The 26,148-nt window shown below is 36.0% G+C and overlaps 2 protein-coding genes across 14 annotated transcripts in view; one reads left to right on the top strand and one right to left on the bottom strand.

The window, feature by feature from the left end:
- The window catches only part of ANKIB1 (ankyrin repeat and IBR domain containing 1), a 210,620-nt gene that overhangs the window by 129,030 nt on the left and 55,442 nt on the right, over positions 1-26,148 (bottom strand). For 6 of the 11 annotated variants that reach the window (XM_054692328.1, XM_054692331.1, XM_054692327.1 and 3 more), the window contains 2 exons: positions 14,877-15,073; positions 9,845-9,948 (listed from right to left, as the gene is read on the bottom strand). The gene's annotated coding sequence lies outside the window, so the exon portion shown is untranslated. Of the gene's footprint in view, positions 1-761; positions 940-1,494; positions 2,034-9,844; positions 9,949-14,876; positions 15,074-16,040; positions 16,085-26,148 lie in introns of those variants that run through there. The other 5 variants (XM_054692329.1, XM_054692330.1, XM_054692332.1 and 2 more) reach the window with 5 other exon arrangements.
- Positions 2,078-25,532, top strand: KRIT1 (KRIT1 ankyrin repeat containing). 3 transcript variants are annotated; one of them, XM_037507777.2, is made up of 17 exons: positions 2,078-2,535; positions 6,957-7,060; positions 7,996-8,155; positions 10,975-11,067; positions 12,161-12,290; positions 13,405-13,648; positions 13,833-13,948; positions 14,166-14,309; positions 14,819-14,975; positions 15,935-16,042; positions 18,498-18,654; positions 19,376-19,527; positions 20,530-20,696; positions 21,680-21,767; positions 22,272-22,478; positions 24,211-24,327; positions 25,044-25,531. In XM_037507777.2, the coding sequence occupies exons 2-17, from the start codon at positions 6,959-6,961 to the stop codon at positions 25,110-25,112; spliced, it is 2,211 nt and encodes a 736-aa protein (XP_037363674.1). In that variant the 5' UTR covers positions 2,078-2,535; positions 6,957-6,958; the 3' UTR covers positions 25,113-25,531. The 3 variants fall into 3 exon arrangements, with proteins under 3 accessions (XP_037363674.1, XP_037363665.1, XP_037363683.1); XM_037507768.2 differs by having other exon boundaries at positions 2,078-2,573; XM_037507786.2 differs by lacking the exons at positions 2,078-2,535; positions 6,957-7,060 and adding an exon at positions 8,562-8,642 and having other exon boundaries at positions 8,117-8,155; positions 25,044-25,532.

The raw sequence follows: 26,148 nt of genomic DNA, 5'->3' as shown, positions 1-26,148 counted from the left end.
AATAATACACTCAACTCTATACTGTGCTTGACTTCCGCAACAAGTCAATAAAGTACATTTCCAGAGAGACATTTGGAGCTACATCTCTTGAGCCTACTTCAAATAAAAATTCCAGAACAGCAGACTTAACCAACAATAGCCCCAATCAATGGATGGAAAGAGGTTCTCAGAAAATTTGGGGGGGAAAAATCATTAAACACATCCACCTTTCTTTACAAAATGAAAATTCTTTTCACACACCAAAAAAGCACCTCCAGTCAATTTTACAGATAGATTACAGAATAATAATAGACCTTGCAATATACAGAGTAAAATTATTCTTAAATGATCATTTACTTCTATAGTGCCTTAAAAAGTATCAAATGATTAAGGCACATAATAGCTATTGTCCAGGCTGACAGCATCAAGATTTTTAGTTTCTGGAAAGTTCTACAGTTAACAGTTTAAAAAAAAACAAATTTTAACAAGAGGGAAAAAAGTCTACTCCAAAATGTGGAAATATACATTAAATATAACCACAGTTCATTTTTTTTTTCTTGTAACTAAAACGCAGGAAGGTGACAGGGACCAAGGTGTGTAACACTATAGGTGGTAGACACAAATAAGCAAAAGTCTGCCTGGAATTAAGAATTTAAAATATCATCTTATCAAATATAATCTTTTTAAAAATCACTAACAAAATATGCAAATATTTTCACATCACACATACACACATCTTGTAAATTAAGAATTAAATGTAAATTCACAACACTAAAAATTACCGAAAGGTATTCAAAAATCCGACTCTGGTTTTCACATTCGTTTCTCAGATCTTCTGGAATCGGTCTTCATTTCAATACAAGATTGTTCAAATGAGCCATTCCACGTGAATAAAGCTTATAAGACCAATTCTCAAAACCTCCCCAGGAGATGCTTAATTACAGCTCTAGTTCCAATTTCCTGCGATTCAAACAGCAACGTACAGAAAATAGAATATACACAGTTAGGGAGAAAAATGAAGGTACAGGGGAGCGGCCCGTTCTTTTGTTTTGGTGGCAGAAGCTGCAAAAATAAAGGTTCAGCGGAGCCATCTGCACCTATCCCCACCCATCACAGCCCTGCAGAACACTTTAACCCATCCACTAAAGACTCTCTGGCCTTGGAGATGGGCAAACCCGTGGCTTTCCACGTCCCAAAGGGTGGGTGGGGGTGGCTGTGAGCTCGGGGGTACAGACAGATCGTTTGAGGACAGAGGGATAAGGAGATGCATCCAGAAGGGGAGGAGGGGAAGCGCCACGGAAGACCCTGAGGCTTGCAAATTCTCCCAGGGGAAAAAAATCCCCAAGGAGGATGCCAGTTCGGGGGTGGGAACCGACAGGCGGAAAATCCTCCACACGCGAGTATGGCACCTTTGTAGGAGACCAGGAGGGCGTGAACCAGGCAGCACAGAACTCGGAGCATAAAATGATTTGCAACAACCTCAAATCAGATCCGCACGGCAAAGCTGAGACTTACGGTTACTTCCCGGGCTGAGGGTGAGGGTCGTGCGGACCGCGCAGCTCCGCAGTTCAGCCACCGCCGTGGCCGCCCCTGCCTCTCGTGCGGAGTCGGTGACCTCAGGTACCCTCCCCGCCCCACCCACCTGGGCGGGCGTCCCCCCTCGCCGGCCCGGGCGCGCCTGCCCTGCAGAGGCTGCTGGGGCCGAGGGTGCGCACTCGAGGCCCGCGGGGACCGCTGCGAGAGCGGGAGGCGCCCGCGGCGCGGCTCAGACAGGGCGGGCGCCCCCCATCCCTCTCCGGCCGTCGCGCCGCCTCACTAGGGGGAGGGGAAGAGGGGGCGGTGGCTCTTGCCTCCGCCTCGCGGTCAAGTCCGGCTCATGCTCCAGCCTGGCGCGCGTACACAGCCGAGCAGCCTCCTCCTCTCCCCCGCCTCACGCACAGCCGCTAGCGCGCCGGCCGGCGTCACCCAGTCCTCGAGCCGCCCTCCGCCCACCCCACACTGCCCGCAGCCCCAGCGAAAGCCAGCATGAACGGCGGCAGGTCCGCCCCCGACCCGGAAGCTATTCCGGGCCCACCGCGCGGCCGCCGGCGCTGTGAACCCGGAAGCGATTCCTCGCCCTGGTAGCGCCGGGAAGAAGGGTTCAGGCCGCCGAAGACCTGGAATACCTAGTTTCCGGAGTGTGGGGGGTGTGAGACTGTGGTGCGAAGAGAGCGGAGGATAATAAAGTGCGGGGTGGCTAGGGGGCCCCCGATCCAGCTACCCGAACTCCCACAGGCACGGGTTGGGGCGCACAGCCGAGCGCACCTGGCGGCTTCGGCCGGCGACCGCGGGCTTCGCTGTCACAGGAAGTTGGGCCCGGCCGCCGGGAAGGGAAAGGAAAGTGGGCATGAGGAGGCGGTGACAGGCCCCTGCCCCCCAGGTGACGGGCCCACCCAGCGAGTTGGATGTAGCCGCCCGGCGCGTGTTCGGCCGCCCACACGCTGAGACCGCGGGGTTTGCCTTCTGGGCAAGGAGGAGGAAGGAGCGAGGTCCAGGCTACAGCGCGAGAACACGGAGGTGGGAAGCTGAAGCATCTCCGTATCTCCTTTCTCCAGGCAAGGAGTTTGCTTCTTACAAATAGTTGCCGAGCAGTCAAAGCTAGTTTTGGGGTGGCACCTCCTTGAGCAAAGAGGCGTTGCCAGTCCTTTCCCGGTAGTGGAGGTTGGTGGGTGGTGGCGCAGGGAAGACCTCGAGGCATTGTTTATTTTCGTCTTTTCTGGGAAAGCCTTTCAAAGCTGTCAGTAGGGCTCACCTTTCCTCTCTCCGTGTTTTAAGGCTTTTGGCTCTTTCTTTCCTTGCTGTTGGTCCGTGTGGCTTTTAGCTTTACCAGAAATCGTTGACGTTGCTGAACTGACTCGGGTTCTCACTCCACTCCTTTCTCACTCTTGAAGAGCGTATGTGTCTTCACAGCTTGTTTGCAGATTCTTCTCTCTGCTTTTTCAGTCTTTTAACTGATTTAATGTGCTCATCTCATTTAGGGCAAGTGGCAAAAACTAGAAAGTGTTTTCATAACAATATCAAACCAAGTGACTTATTCCATGATCGTTTTCCCTTACCCTATGTTAATAGTTGTTTCCCTCTTAGAATTAGATTGTAGAACTACGTTGGCAGCTCTTCTACAGCTTATTTAGATATACCGCTAATGAAATCATGCTCTCCCCCAGATAACCTCACTAAATGTATAAAATATGGTTTCGTCTTTACGAATTCATTTGGTTCCCAGTTCCAGTATTACTTATTTGTTTGTCTGGCACCCAAATTTAGTATGCCTACCTTCAAAAGTGATTTGGAGATTGTGGAATATTTTGAATTACAAAATAGGATGTCACTGAACAGAAGACTTGAAAATTACTGTTGATATTGTTAAATGATTAATAGATTGGTTGAAGGAACAAGGAGAAAGAAAGCTCAGTTAGACATAGCATCAATGGTTATTTTCTATTTTGCTTTATTATTACTTCCTCTCTTTTTATTACTATAAACCAACTGAGTAGCAAAAGGATGGCATTTTTATGACCAGTAAATTCCCTGTAGGAGAATTCTTACTGATATTTAGTTACTATCTCTCTAATGTTATATGCTTTAAAACAGTGAATTGTTCCAGGAAAATGAGGAAAGAGCAAGTAATTTAGCCACTTTCTTTTTTTTGTCCTATAAAATGGGGATAACGATAATAATAATACCGACTTCATCAGATTTGGGGGAGGCACAGATTAAAAATATTTTTAAAGCACTTAGCACAGTGTCTGGAGCACATAATAAGTATTATGGGTGCTAGCCATTGTTCACATTATTTTTTAAAAGTATATTAAATGTTATATTTATACAATGAAAGCAATAAAAACCTTAGGATAACTTGGTGAAATAATTTTGGCCCTTAGTGAACAAAAGAAAACACATTTTATCCATTTTCAACTTTGTGAGCTCTTTTGGTTATTTAAAGTTGTTATGTGTTTTTAAAAGTTGAGAAACATTGCTTATGGATGAAGGAAGAAATATCATTTTTGGTATGTATATTTCAAGTCATCAAGTATAAATATTTCTTGAAAATAATTTTTTAGAATCTTTTGAGATATTTAATATTAAGTGGTGTAAAAACAAAATAATCCTCATGGTTATATCGTTTTCTTATTATATCACTTTTAGCTTTTAAAAGTTGAATGCACTGTGCAATATTAAATACTCTAGAGAAGTGATGAATATTAACAAATAAAAGATTTTGCTAGTAGATGTCTTCTTAACAGGAGTTGTCCAGCACAGGAATTGATTTGCTTTTAAGTTGATTTGTGTTTAGAAAACCAAAAATTACTTGATTTCTCTGTTAGGTGCTGATAGAAAAAAAGATTTCTGTTAGTGCCCCATATATATTTATTATACGTTGTTTTCACAATACAATGCCTTTGTTTTGTGGGTTTGCAGTCTTTGAGGGGACATCCATACATGTTTCATAATTTATCATGAAGCCATTATTAATCTGAAGTGAAAAGTAATTGCTAAATAGAAATTCTAAGGGTAAAAGGCCTCATCCTTTTCTCATAGTATAGAAGCTTTGTTGGATGAGGTGAGTTTTAGGTCTTGAGATACATGAATTGAAAATGAATGACCGGAATGTCTGCAGAGCTTTTCACAAAATAAAATGTCTCCATCCTCATATTTTACTGTAGTTTCTCTGGTAAAGTATCTGTAATTTCCCTGGATTTAAACCAGTGAAAAGTTTATAATTTAAAAGGAAATATTCAATTACTTAAATAATTTAAAATATAGTTTTTGTACAATAATGGTTGTTTTCATCTTAATGGTTATTTTCATCTTAGGGTAACATTGACTTAAAATGCCCAAAGTTACTGGATTTAAAAAAAAATTTAATTTTAATTTTCCATTATAAGACATTTTCTATTATATAGGGGAGTGAATTAAAGGTTCCAAAAGGACCTTATTAAATGCAATTAAAAAAATAGAATAAATTCCTCTGCCCTCCTCTCAAATGATATTCAAAGGTCTTTCTTAAAAATGATGTCGTTTTTCCCTCTCTATGAGAGATGGAGCAATATGGTATGAACAGATTCAGATTATTTTAATGCCTACTGGAATTAAGTAATGCCTACTAAAAAACTGAATAAGGTTTACTTCAACATGACCAGGAAAGAAACTTCTTGTTTTATATTCATTTAAAAATTTGCTGGGATGTAAATGAGGGGAAGTTTTCTTTTTTCTAAAGATAAGTATATTCAGTACAAAGAGATACATTTCAGTCTGTTGACAAAAAAATAACATTACTGAACGAGGAGATAGAGCTATTAAACAACCAAGAGAGGGCCTCCCCGGTGGCGCAGTGGTTGAGCGCTGGGTTGCGAAGCTGCCCGCGGCCTCTGCAGCGCCGGTTCAATCCCCGGCTGCTCCCCGGCCACCAGTGGAGGGTCCCACATGGTGCGCAGACCTCTCCTGCCGCCCGCTGCTCCCCTCAGCAGTGTACTTCGGTCCTTCTGCCTGCTCTGCTCCCCGCTCTGGCTCTGGTGAGTTCTCTCACCCTCCCGCGCTTCTGACTGTACCCAGTGCATGTATAAACAAAACAAACAAACAAGCAAACAAATAAATAAAGAAAAACATGCCTCTATTAAAAAAAAAAAAAACAACAACCAAGAGAGGGCCTCCCTGGTGGTCCAGCAGTTGAGCGCTGGGCTGTGAAGCTGCCCGCAGCCTCTGCAGCGCTGGTTTGATCACCAGCCACCTGGGAGGGTCCTGCATGGCTCGCAGACCTCTCCTGTCTCATCCACTGCTCCCCTCAGCAGTGTTCTTCGGTCCTTCTGCCTGTTCTGCTCCCCGCTCTGACTCTGGTGAATTCTCTCACCCTCCCGCGCTTCTGACTGTACCCAGTGGTTGTTTAAATAAATAAATCTTAAAAAAACAAAACAAAACAAGAGAGTACCTGAAATTCAGTTATTCATTGGAATTTGCCCAATAGCGATTTTAAATTAATCATAAAAATATATACATGTATACAGTATGTGTGTGTGTATATATACACACTATATATGGCATATATTTGGATTGTCAAGGAAATTGATAATGGAATGAAAAATATTCTTGCCATCGTCATCCATCAGAAAGCTTTTCTCGGGCCTCCCCTGGTGGCGCAACAGTTGAGCGCTGGGCTGCGAAGCTGCCCACAGCCTCTGCAGCACAGGTTCGATCCCCGGCCGCCGGCGAGGGTCCCACATGGTGTAACAGACCTCTCCTGCTGTACCCGCTGCTCCCCTCAGCAGTGTATTTCGTTAGTCTGCCTGTTCTGTTCCCCACTCTAGTGAATTCTCTCACCCTCCCATGCTTCTGACTGTACCCAGTGCTTGTATAAATAAATAAATAAATATTTAAAAAAAAAAGAAAAAGAAAGCTTTTCTCAAATGACCAAATGTTTTTGATTGATAGTCACCGTCAAAGAAAATTATAAACTGTCCTTTAACTCATCTAGTGTATAATATCAAAATTCTCCTTTCTAAAGACTCTGGAGCTGCCTGAACTATTAACGTGGTAACATTCACTCACGTACCCTTGTTTGATTTATGAAAAATAAACCTGTATTTTTCTGAATCACTATTTCAAGCCATTATTTACAATTAACAAGACATTTTGTAATCATAACACTTTTTTTCAATGTCCAAAAGGCAGATTCATATGCATGTAAGACCAAAGCATGTATCTCTATATTTAATAGTTTTGACAGAAAAAGAAAAATAGACTACAATAAAATCATAAGTTAAAAGCTAAGGTTTTATATAGTACAATGAAAAGACAGTCATCTGTGGCCTGCCTTTTAGGGAGCATATGTACACTGAAATAGGGAAATCAAACTTTTATTTTCTTAATTGTTTTTCAGAGTGACTGTGTGTTCTTTAATCTTTCAAGGGATTTTATTTGTTTTGTTTTGTTTTTCCATAAAGCAATGGGAAATCCAGAAAACACAGAAGACGCGTATGTTGCTGTTATTCGCCCAAAGAATACTGCCAGTCTCAATTCTCGGGAATACAGAGCTAAATCATATGAAGTGAGAACAATATAACGTTTGGTTTGCTACCACTGATTGTCTTTGTCCATTATCATTTTCATTTACATATAAAGTTTTACCATGGCCTGTAAATTCTTGTTGACAACCTACATGTTAGGCTAAAACAGACAATTCTAGATCTTTGCCCATCAAGGTCTTTTTTTCTGCTATATGCCTTTTGATCATTTTTTATTCTTTGATACATGTAAGTATATTAAAATGTACTCTTAAAGTTTTACTTATAATAAATTTATAAATTTAGTTTTTAGTATAATTTATGGAATGACCCTCAAAACTATCATTATTAAAGTCATCTTATTCAAAATACCAATCTAAACATTATTCTTTATTTTCCAAAAAGCTATTTTTAATAGTTCATTTTAATATCTCTCAATTGACTTTTAGCCAATTAAGTTACTTCTTTGTAGTCTTGAATTCTATTATATACATAGATTACTAAACATGAATGAGCACACACACCCTCCCCCCCAGGGAAAAAACCCTAAGCAGAATTGTTATCTTTTCTAAGCAACAGATTTCAAGTGTCATAAAATATTTCTAATCTAACCTAATTCCAACTAATTTCTCTAGCTTTTTGTTTAAATTGCTTTTTTAAGGTTGGTTATCTAAAACCTGTAATAAAGGATACTACAGGGGTTCTAGGAAGCTGGGTTTTTGGCAGTATTCTAGCTGACTGATCCTCAGTCCTGGCTGTACTATAAAAGCACCTGGAGAATTTTTAAAACTTTTAGGACCAGGACCCTAAACTCCAGGCATTCTGATTTAATAGGTATAAGAAGATGCTGGGCTTTGATACTATGTTCAAAGCTGAAAGGTTATTCTAATATGTAACTAGGATAAAGAAAGACTGATGGTTTGTTGTATTCTGGAACAAGTAAACTTTACATTTTCTCTTAATATTGTTCTCATCTAAGATTTTGCTACATGAAGTTCCCATTGAAGGACAGAAAAAAAAGAGAAAGAAAGTTTTATTGGAAACTAAACTTCAGAGCAACAGTGAAATAACACAAGGCATATTGGACTATGTAGTAGAAACAACCAAACCAATTTCTCCTACAAACCAAGGTATCAGAGGTAGGAAACTTCTTTGTCTTTTTCTTAAAACAATTTGCTCTAAATGCTTGTGGAAGATTTTTTTTAAAAATAAGTTAAAATCAATTTCTTTTTAATGTTCCTTTCTATTTAAAAAACTTGAAAAAGGTTCCAAAGTTTTTTAAGTAGAAAAATATTTAAGTTTCAGTGTTAATGATTTAGTCAATAGAAAAAAGCTAACCAATAATGTGAAATCTAAGAGAAAGTACAAATTACTTTTGCTAGAAGTATAATTCCCCGGATAAGTATCTTTGAACTACTATTTTATTTCTCTACTCTAAGACAGAGGAAAACTATAAATCTCTCTCAATAACTAAGTTAAGATTAATGGATTAGAGAGAGTCCTATAATTTACCAGGTAACAGGTTTTCTTCCCATTTGGTCACAGGAAGAAGACCTTTTTCAGAGAGCCAAACTGAATTATAGAAGTATTAACCATAAAAGGTTGAGACCCCATTTAAAATATTAGGTAATGTATATAGCTTATAAAACTAATGAAAAATTAATGACTGATTTTCTCAATATGGTCTAACAGGAAGCAGATAGCAATTAGAAGTTATAGAAATTATAAACTGTATCTAAAAGTCAAGTATTATAATTAGAAGGTAAAGCTATTTTCAGTCAAACAGCGGTTGAAAACAGTTGTTCGATAAGACACACCTCTCTTTGCCTACTTTTTGGTTTTGTAAAGCTTGCTCAGTGTTTCTTTCTGTTTGTTCATAGAGACTGGTTACCTATTTCATTTGTTTCACTAAAGAGACTGTTTTTGTTGCATACATAATCCTGAGTTCTGTGATTAGGTTTAATAGTTATTTTTGGATATTTACTCTCTAGAAATAGCTGAACTATTAGCTTTTGTTTCGTAACTCTTTGAAATACATATTTTACCTTCCAATAGGTAATCTCCCCCATATGGCCTGTATCTCAAAATGATAAGAAGTTCTGCATAAATTTACAGTTTTGATACACATTCTGAGCCTCATAAAGAGAATCTCCTTTCCGTAATTATCAGTTCACTTTTTAAATAAAATAATCTAGGAACCAACTTTAGCTAAAAATAAAAAGGCATGTGAAAGTCTCTTTTTGGACTGTGTTGGTCTTTTGGAATTTGTCAGTCTTTTCTACCTCAGTCTTGTATTTTTCTGATAAGTTTTCATCCAGACTTGTTCTAAATTGTTTTACAATTAGTTAATCAGGACCTATTCTGAGATCCAATTCCTAGAACAGAAATTGATTAGCCTAAACCACATAGTTGAACGAATAGACAAGTTATAATTTGCTATGAATTAGCCAACCTCTACAACTTGATTCATTCACCCAGAAGTGGACAGACGCAATCTTGATGTTAACAAAAATTTTCTTTGTTCCAAAGGACTGGTAGTTTCTCTTATGAGAAGTTATGAGTGGAAAGTCACCTTGAAATATGTCTAGTACAATTATGTCTTGTATACTTAGCAAAATGTTCTAATATATTTTCAGGCAAATTTTAGTAAGTGAAATTAAAAGAGAAGTTGTTTTTGTTATAAACTGATGAACCATACCATTTTCTGATTATCCTATTCAGTTGAGTTTTTCTAAATGTATGAAATATTTTTATAGATTAATGATTCCTTATAAAAACATCACATGAAAATCACAAATGACTTTATAATAGCAGTAGTTATGCCTTACCCTTTTGTGCTGTGCTATGTATAGTTTCCAAAGCACTACCATGCATACTTATTCATGATATTCTTAAATTGGTCCTGTGAGTTGGTATATGATCATTTTCACATCTGTAAAATAGAAATGCAAACACAGGTTGTCACCTGCCAATATCATATTCCCATTGATGGAAGAGTTAGGGCCCTTATTTCCCTACTTGCAGTGATGGCTTTTATTCCCCCTCCTCCTCCCACAATAGATCTCATAGTTATATCTGTAATTTACAAAGAAGCCAATTAAACAATCTATTATAATTAGATCTGAGGCGACAGCAAGGAAGGAAAGAGTAAGAGGACAAGACCTTAAGCCAGACAAGAAAAATAATTGCCTCTGAAATTTATTAGAATGTTATTCTGTATCTAACACTTATATTTTGTGTAAGTGTCCATTTTTTAAAAATAATTCTTTGGGTGCTATAATAATAATGAACCACAATAATCACAAGTATTGAGTCTAGTATTTTATGAATAAAGCCACTTGAACTCTGTGTTATCTACATATTCACAGAAGGCATCCAGCCTGGCATTCCTACCTGCATCAGGAACAAGGTTCTATTTTGGGAGGCTTGATAAAAATCATGGCAAAGTTATCTAAAAGATGAGAGGTGCAAGATTTATAGATTATTTATAGTCCCCTTGCTGCCAAATCAGGAAAAGGATTAAGAATGGCGATTACATTTCAGAGCTATATTTTGTAGCCCAATTAAATTGTAATGAAATTGAGGGTGAGGGTTGAATGTTAAATGAAGACCTACTAAACTTTAGTAGTTAGAAACCCACCTTAACCAGCTTAGGCTGTGGTAAAGTTCTTACCATATGTGTTCCAGCTAAGTGAGGAAGTATAGACCTCTTGACCCCTAATGGTCCCTTGCTGTTCAGATGTTCTGAGCAACACAGCTTTCCTTGCCATGCATAGGAAACTTCTAATGAATCGGATTGATTTTCCCCAGAATTATTTATATTATTATTAGAACTGATAGTTTTTGAGTGTGTATAATAAAATTGTTTCTCTTTGTTAATTCCTAATTCTCAAGTTAACTTATAAGATTTAAAAGCTCATTGTTTTTATTTGTACTGACTTTAAAAAAAAATAATTAGGAAAACGAGTTGTACTAATGAAGAAATTTCCTCTGGATGGAGAGAAGATGGGCAGAGAAGCAGCATTATTTATTGTTCCATCAGTTGTCAAAGGTAAAGTCTAAATTTTACCTTATGGATCTTAATGTACTTTACATGCTAAGTAAAAAGTCTGTTGAATTTAGGCATTCAGATCCCTTGTTACTACTATGATACTATTGTAAAATTAATAGAAGTTGAAGAAATTTGTCAATCAAAGTAATAGCCGTCAGGGCTGAATAGTAATTTCTTTTTTCTTATTTTAAAAGAAGAATAAAGAAATTAGAAGGGAGGCCATAATCGAGGTTAAAAGCTTTCAGGTTATAATGAGATTTTTCAAAGGATATACTATAGCTAGAATAGAAATAGACATTTCAGTTTTTAGAAAAATTTACAGATATGCTCAGGACCTATTCTTATGGTTGGGATAAGAAGATGTCAATTTTGGTTCTAAAATACTCTGCCCAATAATATTGATAATATTAAAAGAAGTTAGGACAAATGTGAAAATTGAATTTGAGTCTTTGACATCCAGAATAATAGAGAAAATAGAGTTTCAGTGTAGATCTTGCAGCCTAGTCAAATTGTGCTGTTGGGCAAATCACTTCTTTAATTAAACCTTAGCTATGTTTTTATGATAGGTTATCTGCTCCTATTTGGTTCCTAGTGTTAAAAGAATTCTTTGAGATATTAGATGTGAAAATCACTTTGGACTCTATTAGAGCACTGGCCTCATATTTGGTAGTGATAATACTGATGATATATTAATGACCCATTGTGGACATCCTATCAGTCTGCTGCTACATGGTACTTACACATATTTACTTAGCCATTTCTAGCATTCCAGATAAATATTTTTTCCCAGTGGTAAGTTAGAAAGTTCAATATTTTAATGGTGTTGGAAATCTTTTTCATGCAAGCTTTATAACATTGTTGAGGAAGAAAAAGGGAAACAATTCCTGCAATTTTTGAGAATCCTAAATGCTGCATTCACCCTAGTGGACATTGTCACAGAACTGGGCATTAATTGAATCTAGACCTTCTAATTTCAAATCTAGAACAGTTTGTTAAGCTTATCATTTTTTTTAGCTTATTGACTACTTTTCACTGAAAACCATGCTGTTGTCAACTTTATGTGATGGCATAATTCTTTATCCTTCTTTTTCAGATAATACTAAATATACATATACTCCTGGATGCCCAATTTTTTACTGCTTACAAGACATTATGAGAGTCTGTAGCGAATCCAGTACTCACTTTGCTACTCTTACAGCAAGGATGTTAATAGCCTTGGATAAGTAAGAAATGCCATTAAAAATGTTTTTTAACAGATCAAATACATGTTCATAATAGAAATTTGCTTAGTTAGATACAGATAGATTTGAAAGAAAATATTAAAAATACATGTATTAACAAATATTAAGCTTTTTAAGTAGAATATAAAAATGAAAAATCCCAAAGATTGTCCTGGTTTGCTTACAATATATTAATTTGATTGTTCAAAAATAACATCAAATATCCCTGGCTTAGATTTAGGGTTGTATTATTCCTATAGTGAACAAGTTGTTTACACTATCATGCCTTTATCTTTCTGTAACAACAGGGCAAATGTCAACTACATATCAGTGTCTCATATTTTATTTTTTTTAAAGATTTATTTATTTATTTATACAAGCACTGGGTACAGTCAGAAGCGTGGGAGGGTGAGAGAATTCACCAGAGCCAGAGCAGGGAGCAGAGCAGGCAGACTGAAGTACACTTCTGAGGGGAGCAGCGGGCGGCAGGAGAGGAATATGTACCATGTGGGACCTTCGCCTGGCAGCCGGGGATCGAACCGGTGCTGCAGAGGCTGCAGGCAGCTTCGCAACCCAGCGCTCAACCGCTGCGCCACCAGGGAGGCCCAGTATCTTATATTTTAAAAAGCACTTCATGGTTTTGTTTTTGTTTTTTAAGGATTCGTTTATTATTGCATACAAGAACTGGGGTACAGGCCAGAGGTGTGGGGGATGAGAGGATTCACCAGAGACAGAGTGGGAAACAGAACAAGCAGATTGACTGAAACACACTGCTGAAGGGAGCAGCAGCGAAAGGTCTGCTGCGCCATATGGGTAGTTCCCTAGCCAGGGACTGAACTCTTGCTGAAATGGCTGCAGATAGCTTCATAGGTTGCGTCTTAACCCCTTGCGCCACCGGAGAGGCCCACTTCATGTTTTTTGAAAGGGGTTTTTATTGTAATGGTATATGCATTTTTAAAAAATAGTTTGCTGTCCATTAACAATGTTTGTATGTAGTACATGAAGTACTTAAACAACACTAATTATAATTATAAAATCTGAAGGTAATATTAGAAAGTATTACATATCAAAGTTGAATAGTAGTCTATATACGTCTTCTACTATTTTTTTTTGCCAGGTGGTTAGATGAACGTCATGCACAATCTCACTTTATTCCAGCTTTATTCCGACCTTCTCCTCTTGAGCGGATAAAAACTAATATCATAAACCCTGCATATGCTACTGAATCAAGCCAGACAGAAAACTCACTACATATGGGCTATAGTGCACTAGAAATAAAAAGTAAAATGTTAGCCCTAGAGAAAGCAGATACCTGTATTTACAACCCTTTGTTTGGGTCAGATCTTCAGTATACAAACCGGGTAAGGGCTGAATGAATTTGGGCTCTGATTTTAAATGATATTTCATAGCAAATGTAATTTTTTTCCACAGAGAAATGTTTTTTTATTAATTTTAAAAATTAAGGTGACATCCACATTGAGCTTTATTAAATTCAACTATCTAAAGAAAGCTGTTAAGGGGTTTTGCTTTGTTTTCCCTTTCTAGGTAGATAAAGTGGTAATAAATCCATACTTTGGTCTAGGAGCTCCAGACTACTCAAAAATCCAAATTCCCAAACAGGAAAAATGGCAGAGAAGCATGAGCAGTGTCACAGAAGACAAGTATTGTTTTGGTTTTACTTCACATTTCTTTTTTAAAATTTACATTCTAGTGTTAAAATATTATTTTAAATGATATATGTCATTAGTATGCAATATAGTCATTGCATAGATGATTTAATTTGCTGCTGCTCAGTGTTATATAGTTTTCAAAGATATGTTTGTTTTGAAACACTTTGAATTTTAACATTGCTGGTTTTTGTTTGTTTTTAATCATTAGGGAACGACAGTGGGTAGATGATTTTCCTCTCCATCGAAGTGCTTGTGAAGGAGATTCAGAATTACTAAACCGTCTCCTCAATGAAAGATTTTCAGTCAATCAATTAGACAGTGACCACTGGGCTCCCATTCATTATGCATGCTGGTAAGGAAATTACTTATTTTTCCTTTTCTTTTTAGAAAGAATGAAATCTTAGTTATAAATGGTGTTATAAAAGCTGTTCACAGCCAGTGCAGCACGAGTTGATCCCAGGCAACTGGGAGGTGACCCACATGGGGCAGCAGATTTGTCCTGTCTCTCCCGCTGCTCCCCTCAGCAAGGTATTTCAGTGGATCTGCCTGTTCTGCTCCCCACTCTGTCTCTAGTGAATCCTCTCACCCCCTGCATCTCTGGCCTGCATCTCTGGCCCAGCTCTGCCAGCTCTTGTATGCATAAATAAATAAAAAATAAATCTTAAAAAAAAAAGAAATAGAATATTTTGAATTGAACCAGAATAATTCATAAGATATTGTAAGCAACAAAACATTTATGTAAATATCTTAATTCCTCACTCTCTGCCCTAGAAAAATCTTAAGATTTCTTTGGGTTATCTAAAATTTGAATTTTTAAAACATTTCAGTTGATTTTTTAGGTTTTTTTTTTTTTTTTTTTAGGTATGGTAAAGTTGAGGCCACTCGCATATTGTTAGATAAAGGAAAGTGTAATCCAAACCTCTTAAATGGACAGCTTAGTTCCCCACTTCATTTTGCTGCTGGAGGAGGACATGCTGAAATAGTACAGATTCTCCTAAACCATCCAGAGGTTGATAGAGTAAGTTATTCTTCAGGTTTTGGTTTTCTTTTTAATGCTTAAGCAATGAATGTCAAGTAATGACACTATGATGTTCAGTTATATACTTTGGAGGTCACCTGAAAAATAAAAACACATTTTACCTACTTCATAGAATGAGTAATATTTATGTATAGGCTTTTCTTTTGTATAGCTCTTTCTTTTGTGGTTAAATGTGTCTCACATAAAATTTACCCTTTTTACATATACAGTTCAATGGCATTATACTTCAGTTGTTATAAAACTGTCACCACTATCACTCTCCAGAATGTACGCAAAATTTAACCTCTTTTTATTTTATATAGTATTCCTATAAAAATATCTTTAAGATCAAACAATGTCTTCTACCCATTTTCTAGAATTTGTATTAATAAATTTTTATAAGAAGAAAAATAATAATGGCTTTAACAGAATGTTTTTTGCCTCTACAATTAGTATCCTTAGGGTCTCCCTTGTGGCCTAGGGCTTAATTCTCAGCATTAACACCACTGCGGCCTGATTTTGATCCTATCCTCAGCCAGGGAGCTAACCCACATATGGCACAGCAGACCTTTCTTGTTTCACCGGCTGCCTCCCTTAGCACTGTATTGCAGTAAATCTGTCTGTTGTGCTCCCCACTCTTGTCTCAGGTGAATCCTCTCACCCTCTATACCTCTGGCCTATACCCCAGTTCTACGCAAAAATAAAATGAAAAATAATATGTTACTTTCAAAAAAATATGTATTTTTTTTTTTTGTAAAAAACAATCACATTGATTAGTACTTTGAGTCATCTTTGGCAATTTATGTTTAAGTACAGTATATATAATTGTATTGATATTTAATACTTAATAAGAGTATTGTTTTATGAAACTCTGATTGACTAAATGACTTTTTCCCCTAAAATGTCATATATATGTAATGCTTTTTTCTTTGTCCTTTTCTTTTCTCCCACATTTCTAGCATATAACGGACCAACAAGGAAGGTCCCCTTTAAATATTTGTGAAGAAAATAAGCAAAATAACTGGGAAGAAGCTGCAAAATTGTTGAAGGAAGCCATTAACAAACCAGTAAGAATTACTTCATAAGTAGAGCCAAGTTTAGTACAGGCACACTTCAGGGCCATTGATGGTTTGGTTCTAGACAACTGTAATAAAATGAATATCACAATAAAGCAAGTCAGCAAAGTTTTTGGTTTCCCAGTACATATAAAAGTTATGCAGTAGTCTATTAAGTGTGTAGTAACATTACATAATAATATATATACACACATACATTAACAAAATGAGCATACACATATACTAAGTGAGCACATGACATTGGAAAAATGGCACCCCTGAGCTCACCTGATACAGGGTTACCACAAATCTTCAAATTGTAAAAAAATCACAATATCTGTGAAGCATAATAAAGTAAAGAGTATGCCTCTATTTTAACTAGTAAGTAATTTGAAGCTCTGTGGCAAAAATGGAAGGATGAATGAATAGTTTCTCTGTTGTTTTTATAAAAACCCTCATGGTTAGGCTTTGTAGGTATTAAATTTTCTTTTCATCCTGATATCCAGACATACATTTTTGCATAACAAAGTAAAACTTGTATAATAAATCTTCAGATACTTAAAATTAATCTAATCTCTAGCGTAATCACTATACATGATATACTAATTACAAATTATGATCTATTCACTGAATCATGTCTAAGTACTTCTGAGCAGTATTTTATACTTGTAAATAGTAACATTATACATCATTTATTGATTTCATTCACCAAGTTACTTATCTACTATAGATGTATTTTTTTCCTTAAGAAAGTAAAAGGATTGAAATAGATTTCCTAGCTCTTCCCCCATTTATATATGGCCTTTCCACCTAATTATATCTGAAATAATAATGACATTAAAAGAGAAAAATTAATAGAAGAAACTCAGTTACGCCTTAAAGTTATACTTATGATAAAAGTATCATTAGTTTAAAATTTGTTTAAAAAGTTCCAAACCAGATAATAACAGATAAAGGATGAACGATTGATTTTTTTTTTTTTTAAGATTTATTTATTTTTATACAAGAGCTGGGGTACAGGCCAAAGGCGCCAGAGGGTGAGAGGATTCACCAGAGACAGAGCAGGGAGCAGAACTGGCAGATGACCGAAATACACTGCTGAGGGGAGCAACGGGCGAGGTCTGCCACACCATGTGGGAATCTCCCTGGCCAGCTGGGAATTGAACCCACGCTGTAGAGGCTGTGGATTGCTTCACAGCACTGCGTTCAACCAACTGCATCACTGGGGAGGCCTGATTTATTTTCTAATTCAATAGTTAAAACACTTTTATTTTGGCTTTAATTTTTATATTCTGAATATAATGAATTAGTTACTTTTATCCAAAATGAACTTGGCTTAGTTGTTTGGGAACATCAGTTACTTCCCATAACAACAAAAATGTATTGAGAATATTGTTTCTCTCTGGGGTTTTCTAAAACTAGAAAAAAGAAAGTGGTTCACCGTCCTTTTTTCTATAATTTTACTGACAAAAGTTTTCCATTACAGATTCTTCTTAGGACAAATTATTGCTGGCACATTGCATTATTTTACATTATGAATAGTTCCCTATCAGAATCATAGGGTACTTAACTAGATTTAGTAACCAAGTCTATATTCCTCATATGATATTTACATTATAATTAATAGTTTTAAACATCCTCTCAAAGTTGATATTGAATATTTTATAAAAGCCATTTGCCTTAGTTTCTCAAACTTTTTTGACCACAAAACATCCACAGGAACACTTGTTAGAAAATATAAATAGGGCCTCCCTGGTGATGCAAGGGGTTGAGACACAACCTATGAAGCTGTCTGCAGCTTCTGCAGCACAAGTTTGATCCTCGGCCAGGAAGCAACCCACATGGTGCAGCAGACCTCTCCTGACTCGCCTATTGCTCCCCTCAGCAGTATACTTCATTCAGTCAGCCGGTTCTGCTCTCCCCTTGTCTCTAGTGAATCTTCTTACACCACTACACCTCTGGCCTGTACCCCAGTTCTGTGTGCATAAATAAATGTTTAAAAAATATATATACATATAAATAATGGGGCTTCCCTGGTGGTACAGGGGTTAAAGTCTCAGTGCTATCAAGCTATCATCAGCCACTGTAGTATGAGTTCAATCCCTGGCAAAGGAGCTAACCCACATGGCACAGCAGACCTCTCCAGTCTCGACCACTGCTCCCCTTAGCCTATTCTGTCCCCACTCTGTCTCTGGTGAATCCTCAACCTCCACTCCCCGCACCTCTGGCCTGTACCCCAGTTCTTGTATGCATAAATAAATAAAAGAAATCTTTTAAAAAAGAGAGAATGTGTATAATGAAAGTAAAATTCTTTAAAATATTACTAGAGTCTCACTTGGAGCAATTTTCTTAGACCTCACATTAGAAACCTATAATAAAGTACATGAAGTTGAAATAAAAGCATTTTTTGGATTGAAATATATAATTTTTACCAAGTTGCAAAATTTGTTACCATTCTTTGTCACAGTATGAAAAAGTTAGAATATACAGAATGGATGGATCATACCGTTCCGTTGAACTGAAGCATGGAAATAACACCACAGTACAGCAGATAATGGAAGGAATGCGTCTCTCTCAAGAAACACAGCAATATTTCACTATTTGGATCTGTTCAGAAAACCTCAGTAAGCAATTGTGTAAACCTTATTCCTTTTTGAAAGTGAGTTGGTAAACTCCAGTATGGTGGTTCATTATTGATTTTTAAATTTTGAAATGATACACTGTTCTCTTTTATGTAAACTAAGTGTTCAGATGCTGAAACGGGTAAGACTGGGGCTCTCTCCTCGCCTACTTCCTTAAAAGCATTTTTAGTGGTAAAAGCCAAGACTTCTCTGGCAATGAAATTTGATTTGAATGCTGTTAAATTTACTAATTATTTTCACCTCAAAATAATTTAAGTGTTTTTTCTTTATATTTGTTTCCTATCCAGTCATTTTAGTTAAAATCACCCTATTATCACTATAAATTTCTCTCAAAGTGTTGTAGATATATAAAGGAATTAATAGAGGTTATTGTGATTGGTTATGTAATGGTATAATTGTATTTTTTTAAATGCCAAATTCTGCCAATTATATAGTAATCAAATAGGCTATAATTATATAAAGGACCTTATATACGTTTGACAAATTTTATTTTAAAAATTATTCTCATAATTCTTATTTTTAAAAACAAAAGCAGTTAACTTCAAAATGGGTAGTAATATTGATTAAAGTCAATATTAATTTAAGTCTAGAACTTTGTATGTATTCAGTACTAAAGTAAAGATAGTTTAAAATTATGTCTCTGTGCATTGATATAAATGATTTATTTTACATTATTATTTATAAAAGGAAAAATGTTTTTCAGGCCTTCAACTGAAGCCTTATCATAAACCCTTGCAACATGTTCGGGACTGGCCAGAAATACTTGCTGAATTGACTAATTTAGATCCCCAAAGGGAAACACCACAGCTTTTCCTACGAAGAGATGTGAGACTTCCTTTGGAAGTTGAAAAAAAGGTTTGCTTTGAAATCTTATTTGTAGTCATTTATATACACTGAAATTATTTAGTTCCTATTATAAGCACTAGTGGCAGAAATTGTGTTCTTGTATGTGTGAATTTTACTTCTGTTTTTCTGTTTTGTCCTCACATCCGTGTGGCAAGTTGTAGAGTTTGAATCAGTCTACTTAGAAAACCCATGGTTGGTTTTTTACTTCTATATCAGTTGTCTCAGAACACAGAAGAAATAGAGACTGTATTCTAAAGAGAATTAGCAACTAAATGGGAGTTAGATTATACAGAAAAATATTTCAGAATAGCTAGAAAGTACATTATCAAAGACAAATTTAATAGTGAACTAATCAGTGTGTATATTTCAAAGGAACTTTAAAGATACATTGGTGTATGGGGTAAACAGAAAAAGTATTCTGGGAGAAGAAGTTTACATTTGCAAAGGGGAGATTAAAAAGTTATTCTCAACAGTCAGTAGCTATTCTAGACCCATTTGGAGAATTATATGGATACTAAAAAATTAGAATAGAATTTATATTTGATAAAAGGATCTGTTCCAAAAGGTATGTTTGGATTTGAATTGCCGTAAATTTTAGAGAGAGGTAAGGTAATGCCATATGAAGGATAAATAGACAAACAAGAAATGAAGGGAGGTCTGTGAAAATTGAAGGGAATGAAAGTTGCAAAGTCTCATAACTTCAGTGAAGAAAAACTATACAATGTATTTACTGATTCTTTGTTCCAAAAAATATTAAACAGACAAGGTTAAGCAAATTTCAACACATAAATATTTTAATGACCATCTCTAAACTTGGTAAATGTTTTATGCCTGACTGCTTATATTGTCCCTCTTATATAGCTAAGCCAAATGTAGTTTTGATTTGCCAACCCTGCTGTAAAAGGAAAATAGCGCCTTTATATACATTTTGTTTTCCATAGTAGTGACAAAGTGTACATTTGTAGCAGGAAATGATAATCTTAGTAACCAAATTTTACTTTTTCTTTTAAGATTGAAGACCCCCTAGCTATTCTTATTCTCTTTGATGAAGCCAGATACAATTTATTGAAGGGCTTTTATACAGCTCCTGATGCTAAACTGATAACATTGGCAAGTCTACTGTTGCAAATAGTTTATGGAAATTATGAGAGTAAAAAACACAAACAAGGCTTCCTAAAGTAAGTATTTAATGCAATGCATGGTCTTGTACTATGCTTGATTTTGTTTTATTAAGAAAGTTTAGAAATAGTGTTATGAGGAAAACTCATACATTGGTTTGGAATTATATAATACAAAGCATGGAATGAGAAACAGAAAAACCTATGGTAAATCATTCTTTAAGTTTTATTCTCTCCTAAAATTAAAGTTATACAAAAAATATTTAACTATAAATGCTAGGTTTACCTTTTATCTTTCTCTACTATTTGTTTAAATAGGTACACTAAAACCTAACTTGAATAAATAGTACAATATGAGAAGACAGGTGCATTTAAAAATCCTACCAGTTGGGCCTCCCCGGTGGCGCAGCGGTTGAGCGCTGGGTTGCGAAACTGCGCGCGACCTCTGCGGCGCCGGTTCGATCCCCGGCTGCTCCCCGGCCACCGGAGGAGGGTCCCACATGGCGTGCAGACCTCTCCTGCCGCCCGCTGCTCCCCTCAGCAGTGTGCTTCGGTCCTTCTGCCTGCTCTGCTCTCTGCTCTGGCTCTGGTGAATTCTCTCACCCTCCCGCGCTTCTGACTGTGCCTAGTGCATGTATAAACAAAACAAACAAACAAACCAGCAAACAAATAAATAAAGCATGCCTCTATAAAAAAAAAATAAATAAATAAAAAAAAAAATAAAAATCCTACCAGTAAAACCGGGTTCATCTTCAGTCTTGGGAGAAAACACTCATTCAGGTTTTAGGTCATCTAAAGTTTGCTTACTATGGTTTCAAAGTGTCAGAAATGTTTTGTGGTTATCAAAAAAAGAAACATTTATCTAAATTGAGGATGACAGGATTGTGGCTTTCTCTTGAAATTTTTAGAATTCTCTGGTATTTTTAAAACGTAATATTTTTTGTCTCAAACATATAACTTAAAGTCATTTGTGTATAAATAATTGTAAAACGGTAGCTACGAGAGCTGATTTCTGTGAATCATGTTGGCATATTTGCTTACAGTGAAGAAAATCTAAAATCCATTGTACCTATTACCAAATTGAAAAGTAAGGCACCTCATTGGACAAACCGAATACTTCATGAATACAAGGTAAGTTATTTAGTAGAAATAAAAAGACATTTTATAACCTAGTTGAAATTTTGTTAGTTCATTAATAAGTTTTAAACATAAAATTTAGTCTTTTAAACATAAAATTTAGTACATTAAATTTAGTCTTAAAATTAAAAATAGATCTTCTAGTTCACATGTCCCAAACTGAAAGTAGAAAGATATTTTATTTTTAATCATGTAGCATCTTTTACAATATACCTTCTATATATTGTATACTCTGCTAAGAGATGGAGATTAAAAATATGAATTAATACACTTTATCTGAGGTACTTGAAATCTAAGACTAGGTAAATAGTATTTACAGACCTTGATTTTGTTTTTTATATTAAGATCTCAAAAGAAAAATTGCTTTTGGAATAATTGTCACATATTTTTTCTTTTTTGGGGAGCAGACTTGATTTTAGAAATTGGTAAGTTTACCTGTTGGGTATCAACAATACATTTCCTTTCACAACTCTTCTATTTTATCTTATTTGTTTTTAGAATCTTAGTACAAGTGAGGGTGTCAGTAAAGAAATGCATCACCTTCAGCGCATGTTCTTACAGAATTGCTGGGAAATTCCTACATATGGAGCAGCTTTTTTCACAGGACAGATATTTACGAAGGCAAGCCCCAGCAACCATAAAGTCATCCCTGTGTATGTAGGAGTGAATATAAAAGGACTTCATCTCCTCAACATGGAAACTAAGGTAGGTTTCCAGTTTTTCAACTGTTTTTGACCACAGTGTATAATATTTAAAACAGTACCAGCCTACATGAAAAATCTAGAAGTGACTTATTTACAAGACTACTGGGGGACTATGAAAAAAAGTTATTACCAATAGGGGATTAACATATTAGTTATAGTACATTTCTACGTTGAAATACCTTATAACCATACAAAATGATATTGTTTTATGTAGAAGGGCCTCCCTGGTGGTACAGGGGGTTAAGCATCAGCTCTATGAAGCAGCCCGCAACTACTGCATCACGAGTTTGATCCCCAGCCAGGGAGGTGACCCACATGGCGCAGCAGACCCTCCTGTCTTTCCTGCTGCTCCCATCAGCAGTGTATTTCAGTGGATCCACCTGTTCAGCTCCCTACTCTATCTCTGGTGAATCCTCTCACCCCCCGCCCCCCGCCCCGCACCACGTACCACTGGCCTGTATCCCAGTTCTTGTATGCATAAATAAATAAATCTTAAAAGAATTAAAAAATAAAATAAAAGGCAAGGTGCTGAATCACATGTAATTTGCCACCATTTGTGTAAAAATGGGTGGAGATATACTATATTTCCATATTGTTTGTATATGCATAGAAAAGTCTTGACGCCTTTGGAGAATGGTACCCTGTAACTGAACCAAAAGTATGTTCATTTGCAATTTAAAGAAAATTTTAATTGGTGATTATCTTACCTATTCAACAAATCATTGAGATTTAAATGAAAACAGAGCTTAAACCTGAAAATATAATATCTGATACTAGAGCTTTATTTTCAAAATTAGAATTAGTTATAAAAATCAGCTTTTGGAAGCCACAATGAAGTGTGGAAGGAACTGAATACTCAGAACATTTCAGAGCTTTTCAATCAAAAGCTTATTACTGTACTGAGCTTTTTTAAATCTAAGTCACTAGAATATAAGTGGGGTAATCAATTATTTTTAGCATATATAACACATTTAACAAGGACATGAACAGCTTTCAGGCATATAATAGGAAGCTAACAAAAATAAAAACATTTTGTTCATTCATTATTGTCAAGAATAGACTTTCAAATCAGTTCAAGTAGTAACTAAACTTATGCATTAATAAAAGTCATTTTAGATTAGGAAATTGATCATAAACTGAGTTTTTATTTTCATTTTATAATACTTTATTATGTAATCACATAACTTTTAAAAGTAACCCAATTATAGTTTAGTTACTTCATAACTCAGGATCCTTATGGGCATCAGTTATTTTACCATCTTGTTAGATATACCTGTGAATGGAGATAAAGAATGGGTAGGGACATAAGACTGCGTAAGAACTGATTTCAGTAAGGGACATGGAACTTGATTTTTTTTTTAAGTGTCTGATAACAGCTTGCTTTTTATGTCATTTTCTTTTTTCTTTTATCATTGTTCACTCATTTTACATACCTGTATAATTTTGGGGTTACATTTTCATACCACTGTATGTGTACATGCTACTCTCACCTGCCACCAATATTTCATGCCAATGACCTAGCCCCTCCTTCCCTTACCCCCTTCTCCCTCCTGTTCTCTCTGGTAACCAGTGTATTTTTTCAGTCTACCATCTGCAGAACTGCTGTAGACTGTGAAGTTAGTGTGGGTGCTTTGAATAGGTTTTATTGTAACACTCAAAATCATTATGTTTAGATAAGTGTAGAAAGAAAATATAAGTTTTTTTTAATATAATGATTTCTAATTATGTTGCAGGCTTTACTCATCAGTCTTAAATACGGTTGTTTTATGTGGCAATTGGGAGATGCTGATACTTGTTTTCAGATCCATAGTATGGAAAATAAAATGAGTTTTATAGTACACACAAAACAGGTAAGTACTTACCAATTAATTGGAACTTCTAATAATGAACTACTATTTTAGTAGTAAAGTTCTTTTCTTTTCTTTTTTTTTAAGATTTATCCATTTATGCATACAAGAACTGGGGTACAGGCCAGAGGTGGGGGAGGGGTGAGAGAAGTCACCAGAGACAGAGTGAGGAACAGAAAAGGCAGAGTGACTGAAACACACTGCTGAGAGGAGCAGGGGGCGAGTCAGGAGAGGTCTGCTGCACCATGTGGGTGGCTCCCTGGCCGGGGATCGAATTCGTGCTGCAGTGGCTGTGGACAGTGTCATAGGTTGCGTCCCAACCCCTTGTGCCACCAGGGAGGCCCTTACTTTAAGGACAATCTCTAATACTATATGGATAATATTTAAGACCAAGGGAAAAAAGGCAAATCTTTTCTAAGCAAACAAAACCAGAAATTTATCTGAATAATTTCTTTCAGTTTTATAACATTGAAACTTTTTCTTGCCATTGCCTTTTCTCCTGGTCAGTATTCCCCTTTTCTATCCAGTCTTTCCCTCTTGACCAGTATCCTATCTGAGCCACTGAGTGCATCCAGCAGGTCACTTCTTAAACCCTGAAAAAATTCTCCCCTGACAAACAGCCACCTAATAAGAAAGTTTCTTTTAATTTACATATTATCATATGATTTATTCATTTGTATGTACTTTATATTTATTGTTGCATATACTTTACTTTGTAGGCTGGCCTCGTGGTGAAACTGTTAATGAAGTTAAATGGACAGTTAATGCCCACTGAAAGAAATTCTTGAGAGGAAAGCAGCTGATACTTAAGCCACCATTTTGTGTTACAGATTTTTTTTCCATGAAAGATTTCTTATACCATTATACTTAATAAGGCATTTAGTCTCTTGGAATATATATGTATACTGTTACATTGTACAGAATCTGTACTTATGCTTGGTGTGTAATATACCAATTAGTTTTATATAATAACCTCATAAACTATTAAGAGAAACACATAAAGATGTAGATTGATTGGCTATTATTAGGCAAAATAGTAAGCTTTATTAAAAAAAGTTATTTTTTTGTAAATGGTAAAGAATTTGAAGTGGAATGTGATGAATTAAAATATAGCCTTGGTATAACTTTGTGTGTCATTTCAGAATATACTGAAAGTAAACATAATTTGAATAAAGAAAATGTATTTTCTACTTACACCAATTAGTGCTGTTTTTAAAAACATTTCTCAAATTGTTGAAATGTATATCTAGTATAAGCTAATATTTCTCAAAGTTTAATGCTTAAATTCCCTGTACCATAATTACCTGGATGCCTCTTAAAATCAAGGATTTCAGACACTTACTCTAGATATGTTCATTCATTTTCTGGAAGTAGCGGGGTCTAGAATTCTTAAGTTTGGGGTTGTTTTCTAGAACCGGTAATGAGTTTGTATTATTAAAGTTAAGTACATGACCCAAAAGTACCTGGCACACAAGAACATAAATACATTGACACAAAGATTAAGTGACAGTCTCTGTTTTTAGTGGTTACATTTATTGTTACATTTTTATGAATGGCTTAATGATTTATTTATATTGTCTTTACATTGTAGAAACTAGATCACCAAATACATGGTTATTTCATTTAGAGGAGTTCTAGTATCATAGATAAGGAGCTAACTTGATTAATCTGCTATTCTAATAAGCTCAGATCTATTCTTTCTGTGCTAATAGAGTCAAGTATTTTAAGTAAGGTCAGAGATAGTCATATTTAAAGTTATCCTGCAAATTCCAGATAAATTTTATATATTATATATTCTTCATATTAACGTCTGCTTATTTTTAA

Source organism: Talpa occidentalis, unplaced genomic scaffold (genome assembly GCF_014898055.3).
Source record: "Talpa occidentalis isolate TD23 unplaced genomic scaffold, MPIMG_talOcc4v2.1, whole genome shotgun sequence".
Classification (NCBI taxonomy): Eukaryota; Metazoa; Chordata; class Mammalia; order Eulipotyphla; family Talpidae; genus Talpa; species Talpa occidentalis.
The sequence above is the reverse complement of the archived record's forward strand: the minus strand, read 5'-3'. Positions and strand labels throughout refer to the sequence as shown.

Excerpts from the sequence above, each read along its gene's own strand:
- KRIT1 (XM_037507777.2), top strand. The coding sequence starts at position 6,959 with ATGGGAAATCCAGAAAACACAGAAGACGCGTATGTTGCTGTTATTCGC. Across the intron at positions 20,697-21,679 it reads CACAAACAAGGCTTCCTAAA|TGAAGAAAATCTAAAATCCA; the intron begins GTAAGTATTTAA and ends ATTTGCTTACAG. Across the intron at positions 22,479-24,210 it reads TCCTCAACATGGAAACTAAG|GCTTTACTCATCAGTCTTAA; the intron begins GTAGGTTTCCAG and ends ATTATGTTGCAG.